This window comes from Bos mutus, chromosome 24 (assembly GCF_027580195.1).
Source record: "Bos mutus isolate GX-2022 chromosome 24, NWIPB_WYAK_1.1, whole genome shotgun sequence".
In the NCBI taxonomy this organism is placed as follows: Eukaryota; Metazoa; Chordata; class Mammalia; order Artiodactyla; family Bovidae; genus Bos; species Bos mutus.
In genome coordinates, this window is record NC_091640.1 from 23,965,657 (window position 1) to 23,986,311 (window position 20,655).

General features: G+C 35.6%; 1 protein-coding gene across 1 annotated transcript in view; it reads left to right on the plus strand.

Moving 5' to 3' along the window:
• The window catches only part of CCDC178 (coiled-coil domain containing 178), a 379,230-nt gene that overhangs the window by 63,783 nt on the left and 294,792 nt on the right, over nucleotides 1–20,655 (plus strand). Inside the window, exons 8-9 of the mRNA XM_070361801.1 lie at nucleotides 4,138–4,280; nucleotides 12,098–12,251. Of these exons, the coding sequence (XP_070217902.1) occupies nucleotides 4,138–4,280; nucleotides 12,098–12,251 (297 nt within the window). The remainder of the gene's footprint in view (nucleotides 1–4,137; nucleotides 4,281–12,097; nucleotides 12,252–20,655) is intronic.

The following is a 20,655-nucleotide window of genomic DNA, read 5'->3' on the forward strand; positions in this document are numbered from 1 at the left end:
TTCCTTCCAAAGAAATCCCAGGGCTGATCTCCTTCAGAATGGACTGGTTGGATCTCCTTGCAGTCCAAGGGACTCTCAAGAGCCTTCTCCAACACCACAGTTCAAAAGCATAAATTCTTCTGTGCTCAGCCTTCTTCACAGTCCAACTCTCACATCCATACATGTCCACAGGAAAAACAGCCTTGACTAGACGAACCTTTGTTGGCAAAGTAATGTCTCTGCTTTTCAATATGCTATCTAGGTTGGTTATAACTTTCTTTCCAAGGAGTAAGCATCTTTTAATTTCATGGCTGTAGTCACCATCTGTAGTGATTTTGGAGCCCAGAAAAATACAGTCTGACACTGTTTCCACTGTTTCCCATCTATTTCCCATGAAGTGGTGGGACTAGATGCCATGATCTTCGTTTTCTGAATGCTGAGCTTTAAGCCAACTTTTTCACTCTCCACTTTCACTTTCATCAAGAGGCTTTTGAGTTCCTCTTCACTTTCTGCCATAAGGGTGGTGTCATCTGCATATCTGAGGTTATTGATATTTCTCCCGGCAATCTTGATTCCAGCTTGTGTTTCTTCCAGTCCAGCATTTCTCATGATGTACTCTGCATATAAGTTAAATAAGCAGGGTGACAATATACAGCCTTGATGTACTCCTTTTCCTATTTGGAACCAGTCTGTTGTTCCATGTCCAGTTCTAACTGTTGCTTCCTGACCTGCATACAAATTTCTCAAGAGGCAGGTCAGGTGGTCTGGTATGCCCATCTCTTTCAGAATTTTCCACAGTTTATTGTGATCCACACAGTCAAAGGCTTTGGCATAGTCAAGAAAGCAGAAATAGATGTTTTTCTGGAACTCTCTTGCTTTTTCCATGATCCAGCGGATGTTGGCAATTTGATCTCTGGTTCCTCTGCCTTTTCTAAAACCAGCTTGAACATCAGGAAGTTCATGGTTCACATATTGCTGAAGCCTGGCTTGGAGAATTTTGAGCATTACTTTACTAGCATGTGAGATGAGTGCAATTGTGCGGTAGTTTGAGCATTCTTTGGCATTGCCTTTCTTTGGGATTGGAATGAAAACTGACCTTTTCTAGTCCTGTGGCCACTGCTGAGTTTTCCATATTTGCTGGCATATTGAGTGCAGCACTTTCACAGCATCATCTTTCAGGATTTGGAATAGCTCAACTGGAATTCTATCACCTCCACTAGCTTTGTTGGTAGTGATGCTTTCTAAGGCCCACTTGACTTCACATTCCAGGATGTCTGGCTCTAGGTCAGTGATCACACCATCGTGATTATCTGGGTCATGAAGATCTTTTTTGTACAGTTCTTCTGTATATTCTTGCCACCTCTTCTTAATGTCTTCTGCTTCTGTTAGGTCCATACCATTTCTGTCCTTTATTGAGCCCATCTTTGCATGAAATGTTCCTTTGGTATCTCTGATTTTCTTGAAGAGATCTCTAGTCTTTCCCATTCTGTTGTTTTCCTCTATTTCTTTGCATTGATCGCTGAAGAAGGCTTTCTTATCTCTTCTTGCTATTCTTTGAAACTCTGCATTCTGATGTTTATATCTTTCCTTTTCTCCCTTGCTTTTCTCTTCCCTTCTTTTCACAGCTATTTGTAAGGCCTCCCCAGACAGCCATTATGTATACATGAACTTTAAACATGTCCACAGATGAATTACAGTTGAATACAAAGGTAAATTTTTTAAATTTTATTTTATTTTTAAACTTTAAAATATTGTATTAGTTTTGCCAAATATTGAAATGAATTTGCCACAGGTATACCCACGTTCCCCATTTTTAAATCCATACTTTCCTATATACCAGAAACAAATCTGAAAAAAAAAGTTTACTTAAAAATAGCATTCACTAAAGCATAAAATATAAAATATCTAGAATAAATGTAACAAATGACATGCACAGCCTCTATTAAGAAAACTATGAATATTTCTGAGAGAATTTGAGAAGTGCTATATTGATAAATGATGTTAATACCTTAAAAGGCTAAATTTTGTAAAATTCTCTCCAAAATGTTCTGTAAATTGAATGCAGTCACAAAATCTCAACAGGTCTCTTTGTGGAGCTTGACAAGCTAATTCTTCTTTTTTTTATTATTATTTTTTTAAAATTTTAAATTATTTAACTTTACAATATTGTATTGGTTTTGCCATATATCAAAATGAATCCGCCACAGGTATACCTGTGTTCCCCATCCTGAACCTTCCTCCCTCCTCCCTCCCCATACCATCCCTCTGGGTTGTCCCAGTGCACCAGCCCCAAGCATCCAGTATCGTGCATCAAACCTGGACTGGCGATTCATTTCATATATGATATTATACTTATTTCAATGCCATTCTCCCAATTCATCCCACCCTCTCCCTTTCCCACAGAGTCCAAAAGACTGTTCTATACATCAGTGTCTCTTTTGCTGTCTCGTATACAGGGTTATTGTTAGCATCTTTCTAAATTCCATATATATGCGTTAGTATACTGTATTGGTGTTTTTCTTTCTGGCTTACTTCACTCTGTATAATAGGCTCCAGTTTCATCCACCTCATAAGAACTGATTCAAATATATTATTTTTAATGGCTGAGTAATACTCCATTGTGTATATGTACCACAGCTTTCTTATCCATTCATCTGCTGATGGGCATCTAGGTTGCTTCCATGTCCTGGCTATTATAAACAGTGCTGTGATGAACATTGGGGTACATGTGTCTCTTTCAATTCTGGTTTCCTTAGTGTGTATGCCCAGCAGTGGGATTGCTAGATCATAAGGCAGTTCTATTTCCAGTCTTTTAAGGAATCTCCACACTGTTCTCCATAGTGGCTGTACTAGTTTGCATTCCCACCAATAGTGTAAGAGGGCTCCCTTTTCTCCACACCCTCTCCAGCATTTATTGGACAAGCTAATTCTAAAATGTATGTGATGTATGCATGCAGCAGAATATAATTCAGCCTTAAAAAAAGAAGGAAAACTGCCATATTTGACAGCATGGATGAACCTGGGGAGCATTATTATGCTAAGTACTAAAGAGGTCACAGATGAATACTGAATGATTCCACTTGTATAAGACATCTGTAAAAGCTACCTTCATAGAAGCAGAGAGGGTGATTGGTAGGGACTTGAGGGGAGATGGAGAGCTGCTTTTCAGTGGGTGTGAAGATTTAGTCATGCAAGATGAGGAAGTGCTAGAGATCTGCTGCCATCATAATGCCTGCAGTTTACTGCATTGTACACTTTGTTGTTGGACTCTGTGCCACTGTGGACTGTAGCCTACCAGGCTCCTCTGTATGGGATTTCCCAGGCAGGAATACTGGAGTGGGTTGCCATTTCCTTCTCCAGGGGATCTTGTACACTGAAAAATTTGTTAAAGGATAGACAATCATGTTAAATGTTCCTTTCACAATAAAACCAATACAATGAGATGAAACTGATATTAATGAAAATTGTTGCTTTATTTAGGCGCGTACTGCTTCGTGTTGATCCACCACTCGGCCCCTGGTGAAAGGACTGCTCACTACCTAGTACCTTCTTCTACTCCTCACCCTCTGGCTTTCCAACAGGACATTCTGAATGGTCGTTCCTTCCAACCACGACAGCTACAACCACTGTTTCCCTTTAGTTTGACAGAGAAGCGAGAGCTAGAGAGAGAAGGGAGGTTTATGATCTCTAATAATTAATGAAAACAATAAAAATGGAATATTTTGGATCCTTGCATGAAGATAATAATGGCTATTTATGAGTGAGAAGATTATAAGTGATTTTTTCATTTTTCATTTTTTCATTGGTGTTGTATGATTTTTTACAATAAAGTATTTGACCAAAAAGAGCAAATAAAAAGTCTTAGTTTTTGTAGGCGAAAAGATAATGATTTTATTTTGGTCGTATTAAATGGGATAGTGAAGTTATCTTCTCCGGTAACTCTTGTACATCCCTAGTATTGATGCCTGTCAGGGTATATAAGAAATCTGAAACTCTGCTGTGCTAAACAATAGACTAAATAGGGAACAAAAATCAATATAAAGAATGTTTATAATCTACATCAGAACTACTCTAAAACCTTTCTCTGATCTTTCTGTGGTCTGATTATTTTAATTAGCCATTAAGTGCTTAGATTAGCATACATATTTTTATTTCTAGGTAATGGAAATATACAAACAAGTTCACGGAGAACTTCTAGAAGCCATAGACAATCTTGAAAAAGCCAAACTCAGAGTTAAACAAAACAGAATAGAAATGGAAAGGGATATTCGTGATGATGAAATAAGCATGGCTGCCTACAAGTAAGTATTTTCCACAAATGTTTTTTATGGCATTTAAAATGAAAATATTAATTAAAAATGTGATATATATTCCTGTATAAGAAATTCAGATAAAGAGAAAGGAAATTATCCAAATTTCCACATCTGTCTTATTACCAAATTAATATATAAATTAAAATATATGTCTTTACGTATGTTAAACTACGTGTGTATGAATTCCTAAAGCAGTATTTTTCTCTGTCATTTTAAAGCTCTTCATACATATTGCCAAATTGCCTATGGATATGCTATAATAATATATATCCCTGCTAACAATGTAAAAGAGTTACTATTTGAAAAGTATTCCAGAATGGATAGTATAAGAATAAATTATATAGCCTTGTGTTAATTATAAACATAGCATCTCATTAATTAACTCATATTTATTTCCTTTCTAATAGCCTGGAATATTTTAAATGAACATAGATTAATTATATTTTGTGTATTATTGACTTTTTATTACATTTCTAATGTATTTGAATTTTACGACATCCATCTAGTTCTTAGTTTGGTTTAAAATTATTTATGTTTCTGTGTGATATAAAAGTCTTTATTTATTCAAACTTACAAATCATTTAGTATAGAAAAAGTCACATTCATTATGGAGCTAGAGTCAAATAAATGTTAGTAAAATAAAGAACAAATATTTATACATTATCCTGTGATCTGGATAACATGCATTTATTAAGATGTTTATATTTTCTCATATCTGATGTCTGTTTCAATATATGCTTACTTGTGTATCTTTTGCTATTTTGTTCATTGTTTTGGGATTGTTTTTATAGATTTTTTTGTCCCTTTATTCTTACCTTGTTCTCTTATAATTGATGACTATCTTTAGTGTTATGTTTGGATTTCTTTTTGCTTTTTTATGTTTCTAACCATCATAAATTTTGGTTTGTGGTTTCCCTGGGCATTTTCTATAGCCATCTATATCTTTATACTTGACTCTTAAAAGTTGCTGATCCCTTACTTCCAAATGCTTGTAAAGAAATCTGCATATGTTCTCCCACCTCACAGTTACTGTTTTTGGTATCATATTTTCCATATAATTATTTTGTATGTTCCTTAGCTATTGATTGTGAATGTATTTTGTTATACTGCTTTTAACATTTCTAGTAACTTGTGTGTAGATGATTTCTACCTTTACTGTATGATTGCACTTAATGGGAAATAGATGCGGAAACAGGGGAAACAGTGTCAGACTTTATTTTTGGGGGGGCTCCAAAATCACTGCAGATGGTGACTGCAGCCATGAAATTAAAAGACGCTTACTCCTTGGAAGAAAAGTTATGACCAACCTAGATAGCATATTCAAAAGCAGAGACATTACTTTGCCAACAAAGGTTCATCTAGTCAAGGCTATGGTTTTTCCTGTGGTCATATATGGATGTGAGAAGTGGACTGTGAATAAGGCTGAGCGCCGAAGAATTGATGCTTTTGAATTGTGGTGTTGGAGAGAACTCTTGAGAGTCCCTTGGACTGCAAGGAGATCCAACCAGTCCATTCTGAAGGAGATCAGCCCTGGGATTTCTTTGGAAGGAATGATGCTAAAGCTGAAACTCCAGTACTTGGCCACCTCATGCGAAGAGTTGACTCATTGGAAAAGACTCTGATGCTGGGAGGGATTGGGGGCAGGAAGAGAAAGGGACGACAGAGGATGAGATGGCTGGATGGCATCACTGACTTGATGGATGTGAGTCTGGGTGAACTCAGGGAGTTGGTGATGGACAGGGAGGCCTGGCGTGCTGCGATTCATGGGGTCACAAAGAGTCGGACGCGACTGAGCTACTGAACTGAACTGAATTCCCTTTTTCATTTTGTAATTTTTATGTATTTAATTGTGGCCTTTTCTTTTTTGCTTAGAAAAGTTACTTTTACAAATCTTTCAAGGCTGGTTTGTGATACTGAACTCTTTTAGGCTTGGTTTTCTATCTGTTCATCCAATCTGAATGAGAGCCTTGCTCAGTATTTTTTATTGTAGTTTTTTCTTTCATCACTTTAAATATATCATGCCACTCCTTCTGGCCTGTGAAGTTTCTATTGAAAAGTCACCTGATAGCCTTATGGGAGTTGCCTTATATGTTATTTGTTGCTTTTCCCTTGTTGCTTTTTAATATTTTCTCTATATGGGCTTCCTAGATGGCTCAGTGGTAAAGAATTCCCTTGACAATGCAGGAGGCATGGGATCGATCTCTGGGTTGTGGAGATCTCCTGGAGAAGGAAATGACAACCTACTCAAGTATTCTTGCCTGTAAAAATTCCATGGACAGAGGAGCCTGGCAAACTATAGCCCATGGGGTCATAAAAGAATCAGACATAATTTAGTGATTAAATAACAACTTGATCTTAAATTTTTACAGTTTTAATTACAGTGTGTCTCGGTGTGTTTCTTTTTGAGTTAATCCTGTTTGGTACTTTCTTTGATTCCTGGAGTTGGATGTCTGTTTCATTTTTCATGGTTGGGAGGTTTTCAGCTATTATTTATTCAAATATGTTCTCAGCATCTTTCTCTTTTCTCCTTCCAGAACACCTATAATGTGAATATTAGTGCACTTGGTATTGTTTCAGAGGTCTATAAAATTGTTCTCATTTCTTCTCATTCTTTTTTTCTTTTTTCTGTTCACCACCAGTGATTTCCACTCCTTTGTATTCTAGCTCACTGACCCACACCTCTGTATCATTTAGACATTTATTGATTCATTCTGGTATATTTTGCATTTCCATTTATGTATTTTTCATCTCAGTTTGGTTGTGCTTTAGATTTTCTCTCTTTTCAAAACTTCTAACTTCTTGCTCTGTATATCCATTCTTCTTCCAAGTTTTTTGACCATCTTTACAGTCACTACTTTTAACTCCTTCTGAGATAGATTGCCTAGCTCCACTTCACTTAGTTCTTCATTTGGGATTTTATCTTGTTCCATGTTTGGAATATATTCTTCTGTCTCCTCATTTTCCCTAAATTGCTGTTTGTTTGTTTTTCTGTGTATCTGGTAGGTTGGTTACATTTCCTGACTTTGTAGAAGTGACCTTTTGTGTATATCTTATGCATCCCAGTAGCACACTCCCCTCTCATCACCCAAACTAAGTGCTCTAGGGGATTTCCCTATGAAGGGTGGGTCCTTCTGCTGTGGTGGGCTGCTTGTTTTGGGCACTCTGATAAGCTTTTTTGGGCCCCTCTCTGATGGGTTGGCAAGTTCTGCCTTGTGTGGAGGGTGATGACTGCTAGTTGCTGAGACTGGGTCATGAGGTCACTGACTATGGAAACTCAGGGATTCCTGGGGCTAGTGCATGTTCACTGGTGGGTAGAATCACAGTCCAAAAGTTGTTCTCTGGTTGTTGCCTGCCCACAGGTGGGTGGAGCCAGGTCTTGGGCTTAGTTCCAGCCTACCAATGGGCAGAGCTAGATTGTGGAGTCTGGTTGCAGGACCCAGGGATCACAGAGCTGGTGTTAGATCACTGGTGGAAGCAGTGGTGACTGACACAGTTGAGCATGGGGCCTAGGGTATCCTCAAGCTTGTGTTGGTCTCCTAATAGGCAGGGCCAGGGTCCAGTTGGTTCCAGGACAAGTTTTGGGCTGCTGATGGGCAGGCTAGGTCTACATGATGCTGGGTCTTGACTTGCTTGAGTCTGATGTCTACTCTGTGGTGAATGAGGCTGGTCCAGAGGCTAGAGCAGGCTCCTTGGAGGGCAGGACCAGGGCCCTGGGGATTCTGGGACTTGTGTCTGTCCACTAGTGTTAAAGTTGGGTCCTAGGCCTTCTGGAAGGCAGAGCCATTTCCAGAGGTGGCTGAGGGCTCAGGGGTCTTAGGCGGCTATCTCCTGATGGATGAAACTGTGTCCCTGACCAGTTAGATGATTGTCCTGAACTGTCTCAGGATTCCACAATGGTAGTTGCTAGTACCAGTGTCCACATGGTAGATGGAGCTCTCCAAATTGCTGCCATCCCTGTCTTTGCTCCTAGGGTGGGCTGCAGTTGCCTCCTGCTCCTCTGTGAGTCTCTCTAAGATTAGCATGTAGGTCTGGCCTAGGATCCTTTCAAATTACTGTTTATGCCCTGGATCCCACAGTGTGTGAGGTTTTGTGTGTGCCATTTAAGAGTGAAATCTGCATTTCTCTCAATTCTCTGGGACTCCCAAAGGTCAGCCCCCTCAGCCTTCCAAGCCAAATGCTCTGGGAAGTTCGTCTTCCTGGTGCAGGACTCCCAGGCTGAGGAGGTTGATGGGGGGCTCAGACCTGTTATTCTTTTAGGAGAATCTCTGAAATGTAATTATGCTCCAGTTTGTGGGACAGCCTCCCAGGAGTATGATAACTGACTCTATCACTAGACTGCTCCTTCTACTCATCTCAGTGTGATTCCTTCTTTATGTCTCTAGTTGTAGAAGAAACTTTTTGGTAGGTCGGTCTTTTGCACTGATGGTCGTTCTGTAGATAGCTGTGATTTCGGTATGCTCACAAGAGGAGGTAACTCAGGGTCTTTCTACTCCATCATCTTGTCCTCTCTCAAAACATATTATATAATGAATGCAATCATTTTCATAACTCACCTGATTTGTTATATTTGCACTGTCATTCAGTTACATATGTTTTCCAATTTTCCGCTGATCTAGGAAAGCCTTGTGCTGTGCTAAGTTGCTTCAGTCATGTCCAACTCTGTGCGACCCTCTGGACTGCAGCCCACCAGGCTTCTGTGTCCATGGGATTCTGAAGGCAAGAGTACTGGTGTGGGTTGCCATGCCCTTCTCCAGAGGATCTTCCCCTCCTAGAGATGTTTTCTGATTTGCCACCAATATAGTAAAGCCTCAGCTGAGACAACTGGGGAGATTTGACTCTACCCTGTTTCTCCAGTCTGTTAGAAATATTCTCAGGATAATGGGAGAGGAGTAAGAGCAAGCAAGCACACTCAGACAGGAACTTTGTAAGTCTCCGATTGCATCCTTTTTTGGTAACATTCAAATCACTACAGCAAGTCAAATGACTAAGGTCAAAGTCAGTTAGACAAACCTACAAAGTTATATGGCCAGGAAGTGGAGGCAGGAACTTCATTTGAGACTGTAATGCTCTCAATTTTCTATACTCTTTTTCTTAATTTACATATCTTGAAGCTGTTGATTATGTTTCTGTATCTCTCTCTTATTTTAATCATTTATCTATTTCTGTCTCTGTACATATACACTATACGTATAGTCAACATTTCATTAATCTGTTTGGCACAAACAGATGTTAGTGCATATTAATTACAAATGAAATATTCTACATCTTGTAACATTTTCTAAAATTTTTGCTTCTCAGTTTTGGATATAAAAATTAGCTGGTGATGTTTATAGATAATATTTAAATAGGACCCAAAGGCATATTTTTATTAATTCCTTTACTTAATATTATTTATTGCACCATATAACTTACTTGTTAATTTTCTTCTCATTTAATCATATTTTCTAAAAATTCTGTTATAAGCATTAGTGAGTCGTAAATGATTTACTAAGTAAAATGTTAAAGATATGTTTAATTTCCCTTCACTATTTTTTTAGTTTGTTGAGAATGAGTAGACGTATAGAAACACAATTATATGTGCTATCAAATGCATAGATTTATGATTTTTATCTACATGTATATGTATATTCATTTATGTCACCATGCCTCAGGTTAAGATATAAAAAGTTTCCAGCATATAGAATTTTTTTTTAAATTTTCCTTCTCAGTTCATACTTTTCCCTGAAAGAGGTAAGTACCATTCTGACTTCTATCACCATGGTTAGTTTGGTCTGTTCTTGAATTCTGTATAAATGAAAAAAAGCATATATTCTTTTGTGTCTTGATTGCTCTACTTTATAGTAATTCTTTAAAGGTAAAATGATTCTTCCCATTTTATTCTTCTAAATTTATTTCTGATTTAGCAAATATGAGAATAATGAAATCTGAAGTATCAGTGGGGGCAACTTTTGCACTGAAAAATTCTTGAAAGGCTGAGGAGTCGATCACATTAGTTTTTAAGTAATAGAGATAACTAAGATAATATACTTAGTTCCTGCATTTCACGGGGCAGGGTGACTGCTCATTTCTTGCTCAGTCAAAATCTATAGTTTATTATCTGCACTGGGAAATGGATAATATTGAGAGAAGAAAAATTAACTTCAAATGAAGCAAATTGAACCACACATGTATGTTTTAAATGCTGAGACTCCTAACCACTCATTATTGATCTGGAAGATCAATAGAATTCTGATAGGAAACTTGTACTCTCCAGGTTTGAAAGGGTAAAGAAGAATCTTCTTGCTCATTTGTTTGTTGCTTTAATTTTGATTTCTGTTGTAAGATTATATCTTTCAGTTTAATTTGACTCTACTCCTAAAATTAGAGTTAGTGCATGAGAGGCTGGGCCAATTCAATAAGCACACCATATATTTATTGGTCACTAGCATTTATTCTCTTGTGAATTCTTGTTTATCTTATCTGCTCGTTTGTCTATTGGGTAATTTTTCCATTCCATTTTGCATTATAGAATTTTATCAAATGCAAATGATTTACTCTTTAATCTCTTATATGGGTTTCAGGTAAATCTACCACTCTATTATTTTGCTTATGGTTTCTTAAAAAAGTTAGGCTTACCTGTATAACTTGCTAATATTTTCTGCAAATGACATTTTTGTCATTTTCTCACCATATTTTTTCATGCATTTCATATTTTCTCATGCATTATTTTTTCATGCATTCACTGTATTAATTTCATGCACTATAAGACCATACTTTAAAGTGACTTTTATACTTGGAACTTGTTTTCTTCCTACCAGATAAGATAAAGGATTATGTAGTTTTACAGATCAACACTGGTCTTTTTTGTGAAACGTCGCCTAGGAACAAAAATCTCCTCAGCAATTACTTTTCCTTAAGTAAGCCCCTTGTTTTCCTGAACTGCAGTTTACTCCTTTTTGCTACTGTGACTGTCAGGGAGACAAGACAGTAAACAGGGGTTTATATATTTTTTTAATTTTTTAAAGATTTTTTTAATGTGTACCATTTTCCCCCATACTTATTTATTTTGAATTGAAGGAAATTGCTTCATAATACTGTGTTGGCCTCTGTCACACATCAGCATGAGTCAACCACAGGTATCCATATGTCCCTCCCTCTTTACCTCCCTCCCACCTCCCACCCCTTCCCACCACTCTTGATACGGACTATTTTAAAAGTTTTACTGAATTTGATACAATATTGTTCCTGTTTTATGGTTTTGTTCTTTGGCTGTGAGGCATGTAGGATATTAGCTCCCTGACCAGGGATCAAACCCGCACCCTATTGCACTGGAAGAAGAAGTCTTAACCACTGGACTGTCTAGGAAGTCCCAGAGCTTTAATAATGTATGGTCTGTCCACTTTTACAGCTTCTTCTCTTCTCTTCTTTTTTTCTGCTTTTTAATTTTTATTTTATTTTTTTAACTTTACAATTTTTCTGCTTTTTTAAAATTGCCTTTCCATCCCCGTACTATCCAGGCTCTGAATCAAAGGTGCTTCCTAGGTCTCTCACTTGAAATCAAATCAACTGGTAGCTTATTTTAAAAATTTACAAATCATTCACTTTTTTTTCAGGTCTTTCCATCAGAAACATAATTTTTTTTTTCCTCCCTATTTACTTCTTTATATCTAAGTGGTACTTTTCAGGAGCTCTTTTGGGTTGAAAAGCCTTTAGGAATAGATAAATTCCGTTGATCTGTATTGTTAAGTCAGGAACAAATTCAAATATAATTTAAAATATAGTTTCCCCTTCAATGTGGATAAAGTCAACTGTGTTTTTTCTCTTAGGAAAGAGATAGATAAACTTAGCAATCTGTTCAATTTCTACTGTACATCAATACAAGATATTAATATTAATATTGAGGAGAATGAAGAGGCAGTGACCGAAGTATTGAGAGAAACAAAGTCATCAAAAAATGAATTAACTGCTTTAGAAAAAACTGTAAGTTTTCATAATTAACATTTAAAAAAATACTGACATTAGCTTTGTACTATGGCTACTTGAACTTGTAATTTAGAGTATTTATTTATATATTAATATTGAACCACCTATGTCACTAAGGGGCTTCCTTATTGTTTTTTGTGTATCTCTCTTTCTATTCTCTTTTTGTTTCCTCTAATTAACATCTTTATCTCAATACTTAATGTTTACATTAATAAACTTGTATAATGAGTTTTGATTATCTATTATGATGAATCCCCTAATCTTATATTTCCTTTTGAGTTTTAGGTTATTTTTTTTTATTAGAGTTATAATTGGAATCACATTCACTTATGGATTGTATGATGGGGATATGAAATCTGTATGATGGGATCCTTAAACATAAACATGATCTATCTCTCCATTTATTTGGGTAGTTTTACTAAACTGGACCTTAACCAATTTCTTGGAACTTTGTCAAAGGCAAACTCTGTCTGTGATCATTCTTAGACAAATTAAACCTTCTGTCTCCACTAAATATTAAGTTGATTTTTAATGTAAATACTTTTTTAAAATACAGGTAGTACAGGCAGTATGTATTATTTATATTTCCTTAAGACTGATTTGTTTAATACTATATAGGTAACTTGCATAAATTTTTGGTTTTGGAAAAATGTTTTCTCTGATAGTAGAGTGTAATTCTAAATAGGTTTATTTTGTAAATTGTGATAGTTGTGTTATTTAACTGTTTTATATCTCTGATTTGTTTTTTGACTAATGTATCAATTGTTGTGAAAGCTATATTAAAATATATCTCAGTATGATAGTGTATTTCTTTATTATTTCTTAATTATTTTGCCTTATATAATTTGAAACCATATATTTAGATGAAACTCACTTTAGAATGTTTAAAGTTGATTTTTTTCTTAAGATGTATTTTATTTACATGTTTTCGGGCTACTAATTGCTAGAATTTTTGGAACACATATTGCATTTACTGGATGTGAAGCATAATCAATATCATTAGATTCTTAATGAACAGTTTAAGGGCCATTTGATCTTTTCCTGACATATATTCTATTTTTCATGTTATGTCCATATTATTTAATAATTGGAAGGAATGATGCTAAAGCTGAAACTCCAGTACTTTGGCCACCTCATGCGAAGAGTTGACTCATTGGAAAAGACTCTGATGCTGGGAGGGATTGGGGGCAGGAGGAGAAGGGGACAACAGAGGATGAGATGGCTGGATGGCATCACAGACTTGATGGATGTGAGTCTGAGTGAACTCTGGGAGTTGGTGATGGACAGGGAGGCCTGGCGTGCTGTGATTCATGGGGTCACAAAGAGTTGGACACAACTGAATGACTGAACTGAACTGAACTGAACTGATGTTAGGATAATTTCTCATTAATTTAAACAATAAATGTTTGATAATATTCCAAGTTTAACACACAGCTCTTTCTGTTTATCAGACATCTCTGATTTAGCACTGTTTTGTTTCTTGTTACTAAAGTATATCTTCTATAAGCTTCTTTAGTGAGTCAGAGTTGAAATTCTCAGAATTTTCTTTCTCTGAAAAGTTCATATTTTGTTCTTATTTATGCAGTGTACGGAATATGCACCTGAATTAAGATTGGAGTGATTTACACCACTGCATAGGCAATGTAGAATAATCCAGAAATAAGCAAGCCTGAAAACACTGAAACACACTGGACTGAAGTGTCAGAAGGGATGAGATGGGATAAGGGAGTTGGAAGAAACTGATCTAAAATAGGTAGATTTAGATCCACCCTGTGAACTCGTGGGCTGCAGCACACTAGGCTTCCCTGTCCTTCACTATCTCCCAAGTTTGCTCAAACTCACATCCATTGAGTTGGTGATGCCATCAACCAACCTCATTCTCTGTTGCCCCGTTTTCATCCTGCCCTCAATCTTTCCCAGTATCAGGGTCTTTTCCAGTGAGTCAGCTCTTCCCATTAGGTGGCCAAAGTATTGGAGATTCAGCATCAATCCTTCCATGGAATTTTCCAGGGAATTCCCAATATTCCAGGGAATATTCAGGATTGATTTCCTTTAGGATTGACTGGGGAGAAGGCAATGGCAACCCATTCCAGTACTCTTGCCTGGCAAATCCCATGGAAGGAGGAGCCTCATAGGCTGCAGTCCATGGGGTCGCTAGGAGTCAGACATGACTGAGCGACTTCACTTTGACTTTTAACTTTCATGCACTGGATAAGGAAATGGCAACCCACTCCAGTGTTCTTGCCTGGAGAATCCCAGGGATGGGGGAGCCTGGTGGGCTGCCGTCTCTGGGGTCGCACAGAGTTGGACAAGACTGAAGCGACTTAGCAGCAGCAGCAGCAGCAGCAGCAGGATTGACTGGTTTGATCTCCTTGCTGTCCAAGGGGCTCTCAAGAGTCTTCTCCAGTACCCTAGTTTGAACTCATCAATTATTCAGTGCTCAGCCTTCTTTATGGTCCAACTCTCATATCCATGCATGATTACTGCAAAAATCATGGCTTTGACTATATGGATCTTTGTTGACAAAGTGATATCATGAGATTTTTAATACACTGTCTTGGTTTGTCATAGTTTTTCTTCCAAGGAGCAAGCATCTTTTAATTTCATGACTGCAGTTACTGTCCACAGTGATTTTGGAGCCAAGAAAATGAAATCTGTCACTGTTTCTACTTTTTACCCATCTATTTGCCAAGGGGCTCTCAAGAGTCTTCTCCAACACCACAGTTCAAAAGCATCAATTCTTCACTGCTCAGCTTTCTTTATAGTTCAGCTCTCACATCCATACATGACTGCTGGAAAAACCATAGCCTTGACTAGACAGAGCTTTGTTGACAAAGTAATGTCTCTGCTTTTTAATATATTGTCTAGGTTGGTTGTAGCTTTTCTTTCAAGGAGCAAGCATCTTTTAATTTCATGGCTGCAGTCACCATCTGCAGTGATTTTGGAGCCCAAGAGAATAAAGTCTGTCACTGTTTCCATTGTTTCGCCATCTACTTGCCACGAAGTGATGGGACCGGATGCCATGATCTTAGTTTTTTGAATGCTGAGTTTTAAGCCAAATTTTTCAGTCTCCTTTTCACCTTCATCAAGAGGCTCTTTAGTTTCTCTTCACTTTCTGCCACTAGGGTGGCGACATCTGCATATCTGAGGTTATCGATGTTTCTTCTGGCAATCTTGATTCCTAACTGAGATTCATCCAGCCCTGCATTTCACATGATGTACTGTGCATATAAGTTAAGTAAGCAAAGTGATAATATACAGCCTTGACATATTCCTTCCCGATTTTGAACCAGTTCGTTGTTCATATCCAGTTCTAACTTTACTTCTTGACCTGCATACAGATTTCTAAGGAGGCAGGTGAAGTGTCAATGTTTAACTCTTCTCATCCTTTCAATCCTACTGCTGTCTGACTGAATCCTCTCATTTTAAACTTCAATATGAAAGGAGACAAATTCTTGGAAATTGAGGGAAAATCACTTTAACTTGTGAGTCTAGATAACACTTGATGAGGTGGAATGTAGTAGAGTGCAGACATTGAAATAAAGTATAGTGTTGTCAAATAGTTATGAGCTCAGTTTTCTAATCGGAGAAGGCAATGGCACCCCACTCCAGTACTCTTGCCTGGAAAATCCCATGGATGGAGGAGCCTGGTAGGCTGTGTAGTTCATGGGGTCGCTAAGAGTCAGACACGACTGAGCGACTTCCTTTTCACTTTTCACTTTCATGCACTGGAGAAGGAAATGGCAACCCACTCCAGTGTTCTTGCCTGGAGAATCCCAGGGATGGGGGAGCCTGGTGGGCTGCCATCTACGGAGTCGCACAGAGTCGGACACGACTGAAGCGACTTAGCAGCAGCAGCAGCAGTCTTCTAATCATGTTGAAATTTATCATTTATAAAAATGTCACTGTTAATAAAATATTGTCAAAGGGGAAATTTATTCACTAAACCTAAAATAACCTTTTTTTTTTGATCATTTCTAAAAATGGCATGTCTGGTCCTTCATAACATAACATTATTTTGATGAGATATTATGAATGTATTTACAAGGTTAGTAATGTTTTTCAATTATAGAAATCATTTGTGAACTATCATATTTTATAGAGATGATGAGAGCATGATGAAGTTTAGATATATTTTTTCTGTGTTTGGCTTATTATAAAAAACCTTTGAGCTGTATTTTCAAAGTGGGCATATTAAACACTCAGTTAAAAGCAATGTTGTGCATCATTTCCAGGCATTGTTTTTTGGTATGCAATCGGTACTTTTAGTTCTGGAGGAAAAGAAAAGATTTTTGCTGCCTAATTGCACATACAACCTAACTGATCTTTTAAAATTTCAGGGCATATCATGCTTTCAATTTAGAATCTTTGCTTCATTAATGTACATTTTTCTGTATTTGTATTGTCACTGTATCTAGGAAAACAAATTTTTTCCTTCTCATTTCTACAAACAATAGCTCCTATAAAGTAGAAAACATTTAAAAATTGGTTAAGTACTTTAAAAAAGTTGTCAAGATCAAATTCGTCTTAAATGTAAAAATAAAGCTGCTTTTCTATGATTTTTCCCAATGTTTTCTTTGAAGTCTAATTCTTCCATAGCTCAGGAATTTTTTTTAGTATCATTATCTGCAATTCTTTGTTTCTTGTAGTATTAAAGAAACAGCCACCTACAGTTCATTTTATCCAGTCACTTGATAAAGTAATACAAAAATAACTTTCAAAGATACAGAAATTCTTTGTGATTTTCATATTTTATTGAACAATTATAGGTGTACAAAAATTTAATCTCTAATATACTTTACAGATAAAGGTTGTAAATAAGTGAATTACTTTTGTATATATGTGATATTTTTATATTTTTGGATATTGTCTTTTTAGTAGAAATTTAATATTTATTGATAAATTATTGATCTAGGGTACTATAAGTATAAATCCAAATATCAAAAAATACCTATTACAGTATACCTTTTGATTAACATTTTATCTCAAAATCTTTCAAATTAAATAATTTTGTATTAAAAACAAGCCAGCAATTGCTATTGATGCTATTAATTTACTAAATAGGAAACCAGTCTAAAAAAGCTAAGTGGGATTTCCGTGACGGTGCAGGGGTGCGGGCCCTGCTTCCACTGCGGGGACACGGGTTCTATCCCTAGAAAGTGAACTGAAATTCCTCATTTCATGTGGTAGGGCCAAAACACAAAAAGTAAAAAATGATTTTTAAAAAAGAGCTTGAAGAAGAAAAGCTGAGTGATTTTTCTCCAACAAAGTTGTGTTACAGTGAAACTGCAATACAATTTTTATTATTGTTTTATTCTATAGTTTTTATGAATTATATGGGTAAAATGTGATAATGTGTAAAATTACAGATTGCTAGTTTTTTAGCCATAAGATTTTAATCTCTTTTTATTTTATTGTGTGGCATATGTGTAAAATATTAAGTAACAACATCTATGAATTTGGCTTTATTTCAATTTTTATTTTAGAGGAATGGTTCATGTTATCTAAATATTGATTTCAAACATATGCTTGCTATCATTTTAAAGATTTTAAAAGTATTCTTAGGTTATGAAATCTATCAGGAATAGATGATTACTTACACAGAATACTTTGTAAGCATCTGTGAAGATGATTTTAAATGGTTTCTCATTTGACCTATTGAAACAATGTATTATATTAAAATTAAACCATTTTAAAATTCCTGGGGTGAACTCTGCTTGGTTATGGTTTATTGTTCTTTTAATTTACTGCTGAGTTTGATTTGTAATTATTTTATTTAGGATTTTATATCCATATTCATAAATCAGTCTGTATTTCAGTGTTCTTAATTTGTGCTGTATTTGACAGATTTTCTTATCAGGATTATACTGGCTTTATAAATGAATTGTGAAGCTTTTCTTCCTTTCTTATTACCTGGAGAATTAATATAGATTTAAGTAAACTTTTTCTTAAAACTTTAATAGGACATCTTGGTGAAAAATGATCATTGTTTTTATTTTTTTCAATTGTTTGAATTATTGCTTTATTTTTATGGACAGTTGTTTTACTTTGTCATGATTAGTTTTATTAGGATATATGTTTCTCCTTGATATCTCTATAATTTTTGATGGACCTAGAAATAATCAAAGTGGATTAAAATTTTCAAATCTAATATAACATTATATAAAATGTTCTTTTATACTCATCTCTTATTTTTAATTATATGTGTATTTTTCACTTTCTAAATGAAATTGTTCAAATTTTTAAAAATTGAATTAAAAAGTAAAGATGACTCTTGGATTAGCAATTCTACAGTCTTCCAGCTTCTGAAATAGTAATGTATGTTTCTGTAGTTATAATTTTCTTTTTATTTCTTTAGGTTTATTCTCTTTATTTTTACTTTCCACCTCCCTATTTTGAATGCTTCATGTTTTATTTTTGAATCTTACCCTAAGCTACATTGCATTTCTTGTACTTTGCAAGAAAAGCCCTTGAAAGGATTTTCTGTGTTCATTGTTTCTATTTCTCTCCTTACATTCCCACTTTAGATGATTCCCAGTCAGGCTTTCACCACTACACTACACTGTAATTGCTGCTAATGGATCCTATTTCCTTCTTTACGATCCTCATAAAATCTGGTGGAATTCATTACACAAACTATTATCTTAAATTATTTTATACACTTTTTAAATGGCATGAATACTTAATGTTTATCCCTTAAAGTTTAGAATACACTCATGTGAGGAGCAGAAATTACTGATCTATGATCTCACTATTTAAATGTAGTCACTGTTAACATTTTGTTTTATATAGACAGACCTTATGATATATTTTGAAAGGATATTATCATATGCATAGAATAATTGATGACATTTCTCCTTATATAAAAACTTACTGCAAAATCATATTTTAAAATACAACTTTAATGATTGAGAGTTTCTTAGACTCTTATTATTGCACATTTAAGACGTTTTCAGTTTTTAGGTATTGTAAACAAAGCTGTGATAAATGTCTCTAAAACTTTTAAATATTAATATAAGTCCTTATTTTAACAAAAATATTTTAATGGAAAAATAATAAAAGTTGAATTGTGCTAGTGTTAATTCAAGTAAAAGCTATATGCCTTATATTCTGATAAGGCTTACATGATTTACCTGCATTTTAATATTTTTTTTCCAAAATTCTGAAAACTTTTCACTTTGCCCTTTTTACAGCTCACTTTTTAATGAAAATATTTCCATTAATTGAATTAATTGTTCTTATCTTCAGTTAATGTACATGTAGCACTTGTCTCTAGAAACTTCTTTCTCTTGGCTTTTGGAACACAGACTATTCTTCTTACTTTTCTGGAAGCTTGTTCTCAGTTTCCTTCACCCATGTCTCTTTATCTCCCCAAACTCCAAACATCTGAGATTCCAGGGGCTTAGTCTTTTATTATAAGCTTTGTATATCTAACTGTCAACTCAATCTCCCTTTAGATGTTTAGTGGGTATCTCAGGCTTTACTTTTTGAAAATTAAACTTGATGTCCAGTTTCTTCATAACCTGCAATTCGAGTTTATTGCTGTTCAGTCCTTGCAGTTTTTCCGACCAAGTCCCTCAAAATACATGTTAAAATTATATATTTATTTATGTGGAGAATTACTTGTCCAAAGATGCATATATTCAGTTTTCATAGATCATTACAATTTTTTTCCAAAGTAGTTATACATTTTCTACTCAGACCACCGTGTGTGAGAATTCCAGCCTCAGATTAGCATCATCATCTAATATTATCTTTTATTTATCTTTAACTATAAGACTTTTGTTGAATTTATCCTGTTGTGGTTTCAAATTTGCATTTCTCTGATGACTCATGAGGTTGAGAATTTTTAAAGCAATTCACGTAGAATGTTGTTTTAGTCTATCATAGTATTGGACTCATATTTCTCCTCCACATTATGGTTGTGACCTTCACTTTACACCTTTTAGATACTCAATTATCTTATCTGAAAAACTAGATGTGTGTTAATTTAATATGTTAATACTCTACAGGAGAGATTAGGGATTAAGGTGTTGATTAAAGGGAAGGTACTTCGTTCAGTTGTCAAAATTATTCACTGAATTAGTTCAGACCACCAAATACACATGCCTGCTCTCAGATTTGTAAATGGATGATCAACCATTTTTCTCTAATATGGGATTTTCTAAAATCTCCACTCTCCTCTTGAATTAAATTAGAACTTCATGTCTTCCTGGGTGAAAAATTCATGGCTTAGGAGAAAATTTTCTGGGAAGACATTTTGTACTGGGAGAGCTCTGTATCAAAAAAATAGAGACATCCTTGCAAATGGAGTCACACAAAAAACTAACAGATAGGTGAGATAATGACAATTTTGTGGGAATGAGGATTTGAAAGCATTCCAGATCAGTGGAATGCTCTG